Genomic DNA, 16,621 nt, shown 5'->3' with positions numbered 1-16,621 from the left:
GCTCTAGAATACACATGTCTTTACACTTTTTAGGCAACCATTTTTCCAGTGCCTGAAAATTCCTACCTGGTAGGAATAATGGGAATAATAAAATGTTGGATCATGAAGGGAATTCTGAGATCATTAAATCCAATATCCCCATTTGACTGAAAAGCAAACAGTGGTAGAAAGATCTGAGTTCAAATACTACCTAAGAAATGCCTCAGTTCCCACATCTGCAGAATCAGTATTATAACAGCATATACTCTCACAGCAATTGTGAGAATCAAATAAAACAATTTATGTCAAGCATTCTGTAAAGCTTAAAAACTATTACATAAATTTCTGCTATTATTCTTGTTTCTTTTTTACAGTGGACTGAGTTGAAATACGAAGAGCGTGTAAGTTCTCTAATATTCAGGTCATACTTATTTGAAGACACACTAAAAGGTCAGTTTTTGCTAGGCCCTTTGCTAGAGTCATCTTTAAATTTAATCTTTATGGGTGAGGTCATGCTGGGAAGCATGCCTGTGACTGGTGATGACTACAGCATCGGCTTAAACCCACTGTTTTGTTTCTGATTGGGCTATCATTTGGGGCAATGGACAGGACTTGAGTCATTGCCTTGGCAAGCCCTAAGCTAAGACTTCCAGTTACCAGGACAGTGGACCAGTGACCTTCCTGCTATCAAAAGCTAAAGTTCCCTTTTCCTAAATAATTTCCTTTGGCATTAAAGCACATACTCAAACTACAACCTATTTCATTTTTAAGACATCAATGAAATTCCCTCTTATGCAAAACAAACTGTGACAGTACAAAATCATGAACATAGGATCAAAGACAACCTATCAGAACCAAGATAGAATTCAATCCAATTAGCATTTATTTATTAATCCCCTACTTTATGTCTGGCACTACGCTGGGTGCTAAGATATAGACAAAAATGAAATAGTGCTAAGTCAATGAATTTGCATATTATTTGGGGGATGGCACATAAAGACATAAGTAGGATCAAAATAATTCCAATTGTTATGATGTAAATACAGTAACATATACAACTGGGGTTATCAAGAAATGCCAAATCCAAGAAATGCCAAAATAGCTACAGCCATTACCAACTTGGCTTTCCTAATCAAGGTCAAACGCCAGAACACTTGTGTCAAATCACCCAAACAAAGTGGCTTTAGTGTAACCTTCTTTTAAAATATAAAATCATAGTAACCTTTAGCATTCAGATAGGGCTTTATCATATAAAAGCACATTGTATAAAATGCCTCATTTGATTCTCACAACAGCCCAATGAGATAGGTGAGATGATCATTTCCATTTAAACATTCTTCCATTCCATATATCTTGCTATCTAATCTGACCCTGGTTCCCCTCTCTCTACTTAGAATGACTCCCTCTGAACCAGAACTTCTGAGACCATAATATAGGGACTGATCTATCCATTTTTTTGGGGGGGGCTGTATATATTGGTCAGTGAATACAAAATCACCTTCCTTCTCCTACCCCCATACACAATTTCCACCTCTTGCTCTGGGAGCAGCAATTAACTTAATACTCTTGAGGCATCTTGTAAGGCTTTAAAAACATCTGCTCTATGGCTCCATTCACCCTTCCTGTGATTTTCCGACTCATACCCCCCTTCCCTGGCCACAACTGCTCTATATGTGTTGTCTTCCCCTAGAAGGATGCAAGTTCCACAAGGGTAGGGACTGCGCACTTTTGTATTTTACAGTCAGTTCCATTTTATTTTAAGAAAACTGGGGGTCAGAGAAATTAAGTGACTCGCTCATTGTCATAACTATTAAGTGTCCAAAATAGGATTGAATTCAGGTCTTCATGACTCTGAGCACCCAATACCATCCCCTATGGCAAGCTGCCTAACTACTTCTGCATTTCAATTTCTTAAACTCTAGGAGGCCCTTTCTTATTTAAAATGAGTTACTTTAAATGCTATTTCCAAACATTCACTATACTGAACTATGCTTAATCCTGACATAAATTGAATGGTAATGTACTCTATATTAGCAGGCTACTAAGCTTCCATCAGTAGATTAGAAACCTCAAAATGTTTACCTCATCAAAAAAGAGGCAAATTATCGGGCTCTTCCAATAAACATTTCTTCTCCAAAATTCAGTTTAACCAAACCACTGTCAGTTACTAGAGGGAGCCAATTTTCATAAGACTGTTATATGCCTAGATATTGTCATGGGTTGGGGAAGGGAGGCTCTGGTGGGGAATGGATAGGCCACTGGACTTAAAATCAGGAAAATCTGAGTTTAAATTCAGTCTTTAAGACTAGCAGCTCAACTGGGCAAATCACAAATTCTCTGAGCCTGTTTGCTTCCTCATCTGTAAAATGAGGAAAATACTCATAGAATCCACATCATATAATTATCAGGAAATAAATGAAATAACATAATCTACCTTACAAGCTTTAAAGTACTATATGTTATTATTTTTGCTATTAGCAAAGAGTTAAAACAACTACTCCAGGAAAAGCCTAAATCCCCTTATACGTGTAAGATAATTCAGAGGACTCCCCCTTTATAAAAAGCACTGCTGCACCCCCAAACACACAAAGTATTATTCTATAGTCTGTCAAGGTATACCATGGGAGATCTACATTTCCTTTTACCATTGAAAAAATGGACATTGTTTAAAAAAAAATGAAGAGGAAAGAAGTTAAATGGCAAGAACACACTGACATCTGCTGGCATTTCATAAACATTTTTTTAGGACTAGTATTTGTTCCATTGTAGTCACAAAATCTTGGAGCTGAAAGACACATTTATGTACTCTCACAAAATAAACTCAGACTGGGACCTACAAGATTAATACTGATTTACATAGTTACCTGAAGCTGAAGAAGAAAAGATCATTAATGATGGGAAATATTGGAATCTCTTTTTTCTTGGAATTTCAGGAGCTGTTTCCTCCCTTCTTCACCAGAGAAGTCAAAAGCTATAAATAATGGGTTGGAGGGAAGGGAAATGTTTGATTTTTAATCTCTGGACAGAAGTATTCTGCTACAGAGAAGTTAATGTCAGCCCATTTCTAGCACAATGCTTTGTGGCCAGTAGATATTCGCTGTTTCAGCTATCTGATATTCTTTTCCTTTTCAACTATTTATCTGATATTCATTTCTCACCAGACTTCACTATTCCATACTCCTCCATCAGAGCCCAGAAAAACTTCACCCTGGAAGATCCCTGCCATTGTGGAATTCACACCCCCAAAGTACCTATCCTCAGTTCCTGGAGAGGAAGGAGGCCTTCTGAATGGAAGGTAAATGGCTTCTTCCAGAACTTTCATTTAAGAAGGTAGCCTAGGCCAACCATCTCTTCTTTTCTCCCCAGACTGTAATTGGGTATCCTCCAACATCCTCCCCACCTTACACTCCTTCCTATTAGCCATCTTCCTCTCCTGCCCCACCTTTCAGCTTCCTTTTACATAGTCTTCCCTGATTAGAATGTAAGCCCTGTGAGGTTAGGAACTTTTTTGTTTATTTCTATATATTTGTGTTCTCAGTCCTTACTACACTGTATAGCACATACTCACCTCTTAATAAATCCTTGTTGACTGACTTTTGCTCCAGTGAAGTAAGAATGTGAGTGGAGAGTGCATGGAGGGAATTAGGATAGTCAAATTAAAAAAAAAAATAAAAACCTATTTCCCTTGAAAGAAAAAAGAAAACTGGGGAAAAAAATTGGAACGGACCTTGGAACATGGAAGGCAGCATAGCTAGGAAAAAAATAAATAAAAACTCAGGGTTCATTTAAGCTCATTGAAGATAAAAATTGAGTTCTGCTGGAAATCACCTAATCTAGAACTCCCTCATTTTATGGGTGAGGAAGTTCACACTTCAATTTAGTAGGAGAATTAAGACTAGACCCTACATACTCTGATTCCTAGTCCAGGAATCTAAAGGGTGTTGGAAAGGAAGGGAGGTAGACAGGAGAGAATATGGCCATGAAAACACTTAAAAGACATGTGACCCACAAAAATATTTAGAGGATTTACAGAGTTGCAAGGGACCCAGAGGAAAACCATACTTGAATAGGCATCTGCTCCACAATATTCCAATAGGTCACACAGCCTCTACTTGAAAACCTCAGGTGAAGCAGCTCATTGTATTTATTGACAGCTCTAACTAATGGGAAGCAATCCACTACACTGCATGTAAATCTGCCTTTCTGTACAACTTCTCTTCTTGCTGTCTCACTTCCTTATCATCCAGTCACTTCCTAACCATTATAATCAGGATTCCAATCTCTACCATTTTACCGATGCTGCTCTCTCTAAGGTTACCAATAATCTCCTAATTGTGAAATCCAATAGCCTTTTTTCAGTCAGTACCTTCCTTGAACACTCAGAAGCTTTTGAATGCATGTGACTATCCCATTAGTCTGTGAACTTCCTTTTCTTTGGATTTCATGACACTGCTCCCTCTTGGTCTTCCTCCTACCTAGATGACTGCCTGTTTGTTTTTGTTTTGTTTTGTTTTCTTTAATGGTTCATCATGTAATGGAAAAAGCACTGGGTATGAAGTCATAGAAACTGGGCTTGGATCTCACTGCTGCCACTTGGTATCTGTGTAACCTTGGTCAAATCATTTGGCCACTGTAGGCCTCAGTTTCCTTGTGTGTCAAATGAGGAAGTTGCTCTACACCATCTCTAGGATCCTTTCTAGTTCTAAATCCCATGTTCCTCCCCTCTAAGTATTGCTGTCCACTAAAGCTTTATCCTTGGTCTTCTTCTCTTCTCACTCTCTTCCCTCTCCTACCCCATATTCAATTCTCATCTCTATGCAAATGACTCTAAAATTTATATGCCCTATTCTCACATATCCACTGAACTCCAATATTGCATTGACAACTATCAGTTGGACATCTCCACTTTGGTATCCCATCTAACTCTAACAAGTCCAAAATTGAAATATATTATCTTTCTTTACAATTTGTCCCTCCTCCAAATTTACCTTCTTCTGTCCATCCTACCACCCTCCCAACCGTCTTGGTTTGTCATCTCAGAGTCATCCTTAATATTTTCCTCTCTAGGGAATAAATTACCCAGTTGAATTGATTCTACCTCCACAAAATCTCTGGAATAGTCAAGATCCAGAATAGTTTCTCACAACCTCTCACCTGGACTGTGTGTAACAGCCTCCTAATAGTTGTTCCTACTTCTAGTCTCTCCCCTTCTCCAATCTAAACTCCACACAGCTACCAAAATAATCTTTCTAAGGCATAGGTCTTATCATGCTACTTCCCTACTCTAAAACTTTCAATGCCCTCCTTTTGTACTAGGATAAAATAAAACCCCTTAGTCTGTAATTTAAAGTCTTCCACAACCTAGTTCTAACCTACTTTTCCAGTCATATGTTAAATAGGCCTATTTGCTCTTAACTAGAACTTGGGGATCCATCTCCCAGCCATCTTCCCAACACTTACAGAAGGCACTCCCTTATGCCTAGACTGCACATCCTCTTTACCTCTCCCTCTCAGAAACCTTATCTAACTTTGAATCTGAGCTCAGGTTTCCTACCCTTTCAAATTTCTCCTATCACTCCAAGCCCCCCAACCTTTGGTAATGTTCTCCCCCTATTTAAGTTTCTAAATATTTACTTACCAGTGTTGAACCTGAATAGAATATAAATTCCTTGAGGGCAAGGACTCTCATTTTTTTTTCAATATGCTCTGGGCCTAGATCAGTGACTGGTATATATTAGGCCTTAATAAATAACTGAATTGAATCCTACCCCTTGATCCTTGTTCCGTTTCTGGGGCAAACAGAAAAAAAGACTAGGCCTTCCTTCCACATATGTTCCTTAAAATGAATTAAATTCTTCATGATAGCCTTCCAAAATGTTTTGATACAGTTATAAGGCTCTGCTAAAAAACAAACAAACAAACAAACAAAAATATTCCCTAACTCCACTCCTCCAGGCTAAAATTTTCCAGGTTTCAATTGTATGGCATAGTCTCCAGTTGAAATTAATGAGATAGGACACTGTCACCCAAAATTTTCAACTCTCACCAGGCTCATGGAGCTCAAGTATCTGATAGATAACAGAACCAGAATTTAAAGAAGGTAGATCCAGGTTGGAGAGTTATATTTCATTTTTCATTAAAGTACAGAGCTACTCTAAAGTTAAGCCTATGGCTTGGGAGGTGGAGATACCTTTCTACTCATCTTAATTTCTTCATTTAGGCCTTACCTCCTGCATTTTCATTAATTTATATTTAAAGCAACCACAGCAGAAATCTGTCTAGGGCCTTCTCAAAGCTCTTCAGAGTTTATAACTTCTTTAGCCCAATCTTAATTTGGTTGCCAAGAAACTTTTCCGTATATCCAACTGGTATCCCCCTTGTTTTACCTGGTTTCCATGTCCCCTTTGACCCTCTAAAAGAAACCAATGAAAATAGAGTTATCAACAGCCCCAGCCTCCTCCTCAGACATAAATCACTTAAAGACAGTAACTACATTACCATTTTTTTTCCCTCAGGCTAAACCATCCTAGTTCTTATCATCTCTCCATATTGGGCCTATTTTCAGTTTCTTAAATCATTTATTTGTAAAGTCCTTTTATGGCTTCTCTTTTTTTTTAATTTTTTCAACATAATTACTTAAAAACATTACATGCCTACTGTGTGTAATTCACTTACTAAATACCGAGGGAGACTGAAAGTAAATAAGAATCAGTCCCTACCTGACATTAGCTTACATCTTAAGTAAGAATGTCTGATGTGTAAACAAATATCTATAAGACCAAAGCCTGTGGCTGAAATAGATAAAAACCAAAATACACTGGTTGATGGAGAGAACACCTGTGCCTGAGGAGAGTAGGGAGGAGGTAGCATTTCAGTTGGAACTGGAAAGATTCAAGGTATCTCATGAAATGGAGAGGAAAGGGAAGGGCATTCTGAGGTATTATGAAGCAAGTAAGCAAAGGTACATGGAAAAGAAAATATAGGGTATGATTAACAGGGTGGCAAATAGACCAGTTTGTCTGGAACATAAAATAAATGAATCAGCAAGCATTTATTAAATGCTCAATATATGCCAGGCAGCATATTAGGTGATGAAAATCCAAATAGAACAAATCGAACAATCCCTACGCACAAAGAACTTACATATATATACATATACATACACAAACATATACATACATATATATATATATGAGTGTATATATATATACATATATGCATACATACATATTAGGCAAAGATACAAACATGAAATATTTCAAAATAGTTAATACAAGGTAGTTTGGGAGAAAGTCCACTGGCAATTGGTAGGGGGAAGAAATTTTAGAAAGGCCTCATTGAAGAAGCTGACACTTGAGCTATCTTGAAGCAGCTTACTGACATGAGACATGAAAACGTAAGACTGAAAAGGAAGATTGGAGCCAGATTGTGGAGAATTTTGCATACCAAGCTAAGGGGTCTGGACTTTGCTCAGTTGGCAACAAGAAGCCATGGGATATTTCTGAGCAGTAGAGTGCCAGGGAGGGCTATATATTAAAAAAGATTAACAATTTTAAGTACATTTTAAATGATGCAGAATGAACCCAATACTTTAATAAGTTTAAATGTGGAGGATGCCTTATCCATAGAATGTAGCAAAAAGCATTATCCTGTAGGATGGCATGTTTTGACCAGTAGGTGGCATAGTGGATAGAGCACCAGACCTAGAGGTGGGAACTCCTGAGTTCAAATCCTACCTCAGACACTTACTAGCTGTATAACCCTGAGTAAGTCCCTTAACATCTATATACCTCAGTTTTCTCATCTATAAAATGAGGATAAAATAACACCTACCTCCCAGGGCTGTTTTGAACAGAAAATGAGATATTTGTAAAACACTTTGCAAACCTGGAAGTGCTATATACATGTTAGCTGCTATGATGATGATGATGATGATGATGGCAATGATGTTGATGTTGCTGTTGCTGTTGTTGCTGATAAGGAGGAGGAGGAGGAAGAGGAGAAGGAAGAGGAGGATGAAGATGAGGAGGCTTTAAGAAAGAAGTAGTACCTATGTATATAAACCAAGAGTGTCATATGAAGAGATGATATACTTGTTCTTCTTGACCCCAGGGGGCAGTGCAATTAAAGTTTCAAAGAAACATACTTAGGCTTAGGGTGAGGGAAAAAAAAATCTAAATAATTAGAGCTGTCCAAAAGTACAATAGGCTGCCTTGGGAGGTAGTAAATTCCTGGTCACTGGAGCTCCTCAAGATAAAGCTGAACAAACATTGGTCCTGGGTGGAGTAATGGACAGAATGCTGGACCTGGACTTGGACCTGGAATCAAGAAGACCCAAGTTCAAATGCCGACTCAAACATTTACTAGCTGTGAGATGCTAGGTAAGTCCCTTATTCTCTCAGCTTCAGTTTCCTCAACTGTAAAATGAGGTATTGAGCTCAATAATCTTATGATAAGTTTTAGAGAGGATTCTTATTCAGCTATGGATTAGACCAGAAAGCCTCTGAGTCTCTGAAAGATCCCATTTATACCAACACATTCACAGCATCAATTATTTGCAATAATAAAGAACTGCTACAAAACATTAACTACAAAACAACTAAGCCAACTATGCTATATGAATGTAATGGAATATTATAATACAATAAGAAAAGATGAATATAAGGAATTCAGAGAAACATTCAAAAGGCTTGTATAAACTGATACACAGTGAAATAAACATCAGAAGAACAACATACACAATGACTTCAACAATGAAAATGGAAAGAACAGTAAGGAAAGCCAATCTTTAAGCAACTAAAACAAGAAATTTTGCTCCTAAAGAAGAAGTAATCATATCTTGACAGAGAAGTAGAGTCTACAAGGACAGATTGTCGTAGGCTGTGTCAGACTTGGTCACTCCATTGGTGGATTTTGCCTGTTTTTCTTTGTTAGGAGAATTAAATACTGAGAGAGGGTATGGGGAAGGTGCAACTACATATAAAAATGAGCATAAGATCTTAGACAGAATTACTAGTGGCATTTTTTGTCTTCATGTTCGTAGCCCTTAGTATGATGTCTGTCACATATTAGCTATTTAAATTGCTTTTTGAAAGAATGAATTTGATGTAAAACCAAAAGGCATTGGTAAAGTTTCGGGGAAAAAATGTGGTGCATACTTTTTTTTGTAATTCCCCTTAGAACACATATTCATAACCAATACCAGTTACAATGGCTACTGTGTATAGAGGAATTATGGTATGAAGTCTAAGACCAAAAGAAATCTGAACTGAATCTCTTTATTTAACCAGAAATCTGGCACCAGTGGGGTTTGTCCAGGGCTACTTAATGCTGAATCAGCACTCTCTTCACACTGCCCTGTCAGTTTTCATGATGAGTATAACAAATTAGTGTCTCTCTCTGTCAGTCAATTAGATTTTGTGCATATGGAAGTTGTCAAGATAATTTTGTAGGCAGCCGTCCTTGTACAGAGCCACTTGCCTCAATCTCGTCTACAATTCTATCGGGGCTATGTGTAATCTATCCCAACACGTACCTACGTTACCATCTGGCTGCTGATGAAAAAGTAAAATGAGGAAATCACACACATGATTTCTAGGGTATCATGATTTCCTTACCTACTAGCATGACACCATGCACTGGTATCTTAGATTCTCTCTATTTAAGCATACTTGAGATTCCAGGATAATCAAAACAAAAGGCTGAGTTTTTCTTCTTACCTCTGCTTCTCTAGACTTTCAGAAGAATGGAAAAATGCCACCTGATTGAAAAAAGATACCATATACGAAACTGGTTAATCTCGCATGTCTGCAAAGATCTAATATTATTCTTGGGGGGGGAGGAAATGAAGAATAAGATAGATTCTTATTATGATGATTAAAAAGAGAAAGACAGAGACAGAGAAAACAGCAGCCTATAAGCTGTATTATAAATGGCCATCACTAAAACCCAAGCTTCAGCCTATTATGTATGAGAGCCATAGATATCAGGGACCTCTGGCATATACACACTAAATGGGCTCATATGCACAGTTATACTTATGAATGAGGACCAAAGCTGATTGAAGACTCTGTATCTCAAAAGTCTATGGTTCAAGAACGATGATTAATGCACAAGCCATAAGGAATGCAGTTCATAGAAGAGGTAGTATGGTATGGTGGAATTTAGAGTCAGAGGTTATCGTCTGATCATGTGCCATTCTTTATGACTCCATACGGAATTTTCTTGACAAAGACACTAGAGTGGTTTACCATTTCCTTCTCCAGTGGACTAAGCCAAAGAGAAATTAAGTGACTTGCCCAGGGTCACATAGCTAGTAAATGTCTGAGGCTGGGTTTGAGCTCAGGTCTCTCTGACTCCAGGCCCGGCACTCTATCAACTGAGCCACTTAGCTGCCATCCCCGCACTGATGCTGATTGTTTCATGTGACCTTAGGAAAGTTATTGAGCTTCTCTGAATACCAATTTCCTTATTTGTAAGGGTAAACTATGATGACTCTAAAAGTCCCTTCCAACACTGAATCTTTGATCCTATGGGCAATTAGGGATGAGACATACAGAAATCTGAGTTAGGTATTACTGCCTCAGTAGACAAGATTGAAAGACAATTCACAAGATGGCGCAACTATAACCCATCCCTACCTAACTTGTATAGTTGTAACTGAGCCAGTACCATTTCTAACATTGTTTCTGGAATAGCTTCCCATGGTTATCACAATGGGGGACCCTCTTTCCCTCTCCCACAGTTCTCACTAACTGACTAAACCAAGAGTACAGCCCCTGGACTTGGAATAAAAAGAGATTGGCCATCAAGGGAAGGGGTAGAAAGAAAGCTGAATCATCAGATGGCAAAACATTTCTATCAAAATCTACCCTTACCTCAATCCCTGGATGAGTAACAGTGGACTCTTGTTACTGTGAAGCTCATAGCCCTCATTAAGCTATCCACCTGCTCATGTCTGTACTAATGTTCTTACCACAAAGCACAGCTCAACTTCTACATAACTATGCATGAAGAACACATGGTCGCCTTTTAACAAGAAACTGACACGCAAAAACAGAAACTAATGAGGCAGCTGACTTCCAAGGTTTTCAGAGGTATCATCTAAGCCAGAAGAAAGGAACCCTTTCTTTGAACACATGACTAGAAGGAAACATATTATGTAGTACTGTGTACAGACATACCAGCTTCTTCCACCAATGCAGGATGACTGTTGTTGTATAGCTACCAGGTCTGTTTTCATCCTGTTCTATATTCTTGAATGTAAGACTCTACAATAGACACCCAAAAGATGAAAAGTCAGTTTAGTTTCCAAGATGTTGCAAGATTTGCCTCTATGGATCATGGGCCATCTGCAACCCAAAGTTTGTTATTGCGCAGATTAAAGAGACATTTCTGTAATATATGAACTTTGAGAAAAAAGCTGCCTGGGCAACAAAGCATACCAGGTCCTTTACTCTTCAGAATTAACCAACCTTCTAAACCCACATATCCCTCCTGCAAAGACCTATATAGGAGTTCACAAAAACAACCAAGATATGCCACACGAGGCAGATTTTTGGATATGACCAATATGGAAATTTGTTTTACTTGATTATGTATATTTGTCAAAAGAATTTTGTTTGGACTAGTCCAAAGGTATTTGATGATGGTTTAGATGCTACTCCTATTTTACTCCTCAATTAATCATTCCATTTTTGTAATCAAGCCTTGGGGCTGTTTAGGAAAGGAGCTCTTTTGCATATAGGGTGGGGAGAAATTGCTATATATCCATTAAAATTGATTTTGATTTTATAGCTTTTCTTTACAATAAAACTGCACTATAATTTTTCAGTGATGGGGGAAGATAGGAGGGAGAGAAAATAAGTGCCTATAAATTGAAAAAAAATTTAGTTTTAGAAAAACAATTATTTTATGCTTTGGGAACAAGAATAAAATTTCTTCATTTTGATACAAGTTCTCTGCCTTACTATGGGGGGTAGTTCAGACAGTGACCTCAAACCAACAACCCTAGAGGATATTTCTTATGAAGACAGTTCCAAAAACTAAAATTCCATTCCAATGATACTTAATGAAGGACTAGTCCAAAAGTATTTAATGCCATTTTGCTGCTGCCACTATTTTATTCTTTAATTAATCATTCCATTTTTGCACTTGAGCCCTGAGGCAGTTCAGGGGATGAGTTATTTTACATATTGAGGGGGGGGAATCACTACAGCTCCATTAAAAATTGATTTTGATTTCATAGGTCTTCCTTAGAATAGAACTATGCTACAGTGTTCTCAAAAGAAGAAAAAAAGCCTTAAATATAGTAAATTACTTGATGATTTTAGGAAAATCAGCAGGTATTAATTTGTGGAGGATGTTTCCTTACTAAAGCCCATGCTGTATAAAAAAGTCAGCCCTTGCCTTCCAGTGTCCTTCAGACCATTTGTACTCAGATTTCAATAGTCTTGTTACACACCACTGTGAAATCCCTGTGTCCCCAAAGTATTTTCTGTGTCAAATACAATTTCCCTCTTGGAATGTGTTCATTACTCAACACATCAGCTTAAAAGATGCAAATAAAATGTTCTAATTTTCAGAAAGGTGAAATGTCAGACATATTTATACAGGGCAGAAAAATTTTCTGAAAGAAAGATATATCTGAAAAGCACGATTGATAAAGTACATGCTATAAAGCATGCTATTGCTGGAGTAGGCTGAACTACATTCTTGTTTAAAATGCACTCTGAGACATAAAGATAGCAAAAGGCCTAAACCTCAGACATAGAGCCAGAGGAAAAAAAATAGCATCAATTATCATGGAGAGAAAAATAGGGCACAGTATGTCAGTATCATGAGTAGAAATCTGTTCAGCCCTATCCTTTGGCTCTGTTTCCTGGAGGAAACTAGAGGACCATGGGCTACAGTTAAAAGTAGCATTTTTGGTTGTTTTTTGTTTTTTTAATAAATAGGGTGTGGTGGGGAGAGATATAAGACTGTTCCTACTATAATACCCTTGGGTAAAGAAATCAAGAGTAGTCAGAGCTTCTAACCACATTAAAGAAAAGATCCTGGAAACAAATTATATCTATTCCACGTTTTACAGCATTTTAAGTAAGACTTTGGGAGGTAGATGAGGGGCCAAATCCCATGGAGCCTGACATCATGGCAACCATTTCTCTGGAGGAGCTTTTGAAGTACCTGTTTCCTAGCCATATTGACCATATAGAGAAGGGATAGCAGGCTATTGGCCTGATTCAAAGCAGTGATTTGTACATAGCAGGTAATTAATATTTATTTAATTCATTTTCAGGTATGACAGTTTTGGCTTAGAAGGAAATTTGGCTCTCCAATAACCACCCCTTCCCGCTTAATAAATCTTATTACCTTATCACATTAGTTTTTTTTCTTTTCTTTCCAAATGCAACATAAGCTACTATAGCTGAAAACCCCTTGAAGTACTTTGTAAACCTTAATGTGCTATAAAATGTGAGTTACTGTTACTAATAGTAGTATTGTTATTAATAGTAATACAACTAAACCCAAACCAACAAAGATTCACTGAATGGAGCAGGAATGCTGTTAACCAGCAGAAAACTGTTCAGCTTAAAAAAGGAGAAAAACAAAACTTCAGTATTTAAGCTGCCCAAAGGTATGAGTGCTCTGTTTTGCCCTTAACACTCAGAAGTCTCTAGAGTCAACTCCTCTTAAGGACAAGGCTACGGCAACAAATCTGCCATGAAACCCCAAGAGATTGGGGGAGGGGAATAAAAGAATACCATTTGATTGTCTTGTTTTCTTGGTTTCTTTTGTGTCAAAGACAAAACAGGCAATGGAAGCAAGAAAAAATGGAGATATGTATACTGAGCTTAAGTCTTTCATTACCCCTTTCAAAATTGCATGTGCTCTTTTCAGGAAAAGCAAGTTATCACAAATGTCCCCACTCCAGAAAGCAATACAATCAAATAAGACTACTTGGTCATTCTTTTCAATTAAATGTAATAAGTATTGTTAAGAGGGTGGGGTTCATTTGAAGGCAAGCAGACACCACCAAGACAGCCTGGCCATTGGAAGTTGGCATGGATAATCTTGACTTGCACCTTACATTTGGGAAACCTGTGGAACCCTTTGGAACCATCACAGCTAAGGATGCCAAAGTAGGCAGACCCAGGGAACCTGGTTCTGGAGCTCATCCAGTGTCCACACTGGACCTTAGCGCCTTAGGGCCCTAACGCTGCTGCACCATTATTAGGGTGTAACACCCCATGAAGAGGTACTGAGAAGTGCAGCCGGGAGGTCTATGGGGAGTTTGTGGAGAAAAGAATGTGCATCTGAGTAGATTCACTACGAACCAACTATGCTGTCCTCAGATTTCTTTCCCATACTGTATATGCAACACAGCTCCCGTCCACTCCCAATTTTGGAGACCACCTTGAGAATAAGCACCCCAAGGAGACTCCCAGCACTTAGCACTGAACCAGACGGCGTCTGCCTCAAAGCTAAGTGAAGATTGTCTCTCCAGAGGCTACGGGGATCTATCTATTCAGTCCCCCAACCTTCAAGAGCCCTATGGATGCACTGTAATTCTGGCTGGCGGCGCTACTCTATCTGAACCCAGACCTCCTCTTCCTTCTCACTCCCCAGCCCCCTACCCAGGACAATAAATTAAAAGAAAAAAAAACATAGGCAGCAATTTTCAACTTCTTTTCCGGGTCCAAGGACCTGTCAATCCCTATCAGGAGGTCTAAACTGGCCTCTCCTCCTCCTTGCCTCTTCAGCATTTATTCTAAAGTTAACAACACTTCCTTCCCTCTCACTGGCTTCCTATACACAGTTTCAACGACTATTAGTATTGTTATCTTCGTCATTAAGCAGCAGGGATTGCCAGAGCTGTATAGACCTTTTTCCTTTGGACACCCTAGGATTTTCCCTCCAAGACGAGTTGACTGACTGAATCACCTACCCCTCCTGCCCTTTCCAGAAGAAAGTGAGGACCCTCAGGGTGCCCCAGAGCCCTCTAACTGAGCTCAGGGGAAATAAGCTAGGGGTACAGAGGTAGGTCGTGGCCACTAGAGCAAAGTGCGCAGCTGCCCGAACCGCCCCGTCCCCAGGCACCTGGCTTTCCCAGACTCGGATTTGATTTCTCGGTTGGAGTTACCCAAATTACCTTGTCTGAGTCAGCTGAGGTCTCCCCGAGCTCCCTAAGCGCTGCCCATAGTTCCAAGGGCGCGCCTCCTCTATAAGTCGGAGGTGAAATGAGAGCCCCCTGGGGTGCTGGCGGGACCGCCCGTGAGCTCGCGCCAAAGACAGGGAAAAAGTTCAGAGTCCAAGCGGGCGGCGGCAGCTCCTCCAAACCCTGGTGAGCGCGCGCGTGCCCGTCCACGCCCGCCGTAACCAACCGGCTCCCATGGAGAGAAGCTGCCAGGGACTTGAGGCGTGGAAAGGCCAGTTTTCCCTTCCCAGGCTGCGCGTTTAGGTGGTGCTCTCCAGTCCAGCTGCCCTCCTTACCCAAGTGGGACCCCGGTAGCAAGGGAGCACAGGGTGGGGCAACGACTCAGTCTGGACTCACCTGGGGCGTTGGCTCCTGCTGCTTTTCTTGCCTCCCCCTTACACATCTTTGGGCCCCCAAGACCACCTCCCCGGGGCCGCCACCCTCTCCCTCATCCCCTGGGCCAGACTCACCATCAGCCGTAGCCAGCACAGGGGGGCACGTGCTTTTCCTCTCACGCCGGCTGCAACTTCGAGGGCAGGTCAGCCCTGGAGGTTCCCGGCCCCGGTCCTGGTGAGGCAACCGGGGCCCCGCTCCTACCCCCTTCTCTACCCACTCTCCAAAAGGCCGATTGGACTAAGCGCAGCTCGCTGACTTGTCGCTCAGTTCTGGCTGGGGAGCTGCGGAGCGCACAGCCCCTGGGCTTGGGGTCGCGGTCCTGATCCCAGTCCGAGATCCCAGGTGCCCAAGCCTCTCTGTATCCCGGGGCGCACAATCTCCTCCTTCGCCTCTTTTTCTTCTACTCTGCCCTGCCCGGTTCAGGAGAGGGAGGTTTCTTCCACCGGATGTGGGGTGCACCTCTGTCTCTTCCAGATGTGGGGCAGAGTGCTTTCTATCTCTCCTTCTCTCGTTCCCAGTCCTTCCCTTGGTGCTGCTACCTCTTACGCTGCTTATGGGGACCGGCAGAGCGCCTCCCCTATCCCAGCTATGAGCTTAGCCCTAGGGGTTCCGAGGTTGAGGGATTCCCCCAGCCCCTCCTGTTCCCTTCTTGGGGCTCGGGCTTCCCCTTCCCGAGTCAGACCCAGCTTTGCAGCAGCAGCTACTGCTGCTGCTCGGACCGCTTCAGAGCGGCAGCGGCTCTAGCGGCGACTCCACCGGCCCGAGCTGGAGGTGGCGGCGTAGGCTTCGACAGGGACAGAAAGGAGGTGACCTTCAAACCCTGCGCCCGGGGTTTGGGGGGGGGAGGAGTAAAGGAGGGAATGGGGGTGGGGGGGCTACGCGCGCCCCACTGTGCTCGAACAGCTGCTCCGGCAGCTCTAGTGTAGGGAGGCGGGAGAGGGTGCAGAGGCGATTAAAAGAAAGAGGAGAGCGCGACAGAAAGAGAAAAGAAAGAGGTAGGGAGCAGCCTAGGCAGCTAGAGCCAAAAATAATCGACATGAGGGAGCCCCC

The 16,621-nt window shown here is 40.8% G+C and overlaps 1 protein-coding gene across 24 annotated transcripts in view; it reads right to left on the bottom strand.

Moving 5' to 3' along the window:
• Nucleotides 1-16,381, bottom strand: part of RBFOX1 (RNA binding fox-1 homolog 1) — a 1,746,265-nt gene extending 1,729,884 nt beyond the window's left edge. For 6 of the 24 annotated variants that reach the window (XM_078152739.1, XM_078152750.1, XM_078152763.1 and 3 more), the window contains exon 1: nucleotides 15,646-16,377. In XM_078152739.1, coding sequence (XP_078008865.1) covers nucleotides 15,646-15,648 — 3 coding nt within the window. In that variant the 5' untranslated portion in view covers nucleotides 15,649-16,377. Of the gene's footprint in view, nucleotides 1-15,645 lie in introns of all 24 variants that reach the window. The other 18 variants (XM_078152747.1, XM_078152754.1, XM_078152753.1 and 15 more) reach the window with 6 other exon arrangements.
• Nucleotides 16,382-16,621: the final 240 nt, after the last annotated feature.

Source organism: Phascolarctos cinereus, unplaced genomic scaffold (genome assembly GCF_003287225.1).
Source record: "Phascolarctos cinereus isolate Bilbo 61053 unplaced genomic scaffold, phaCin_HiC Scaffold_4;HRSCAF=312, whole genome shotgun sequence".
NCBI lineage: Eukaryota > Metazoa > Chordata > Mammalia > Diprotodontia > Phascolarctidae > Phascolarctos > Phascolarctos cinereus.
The sequence above is the reverse complement of the archived record's forward strand: the minus strand, read 5'-3'. Positions and strand labels throughout refer to the sequence as shown.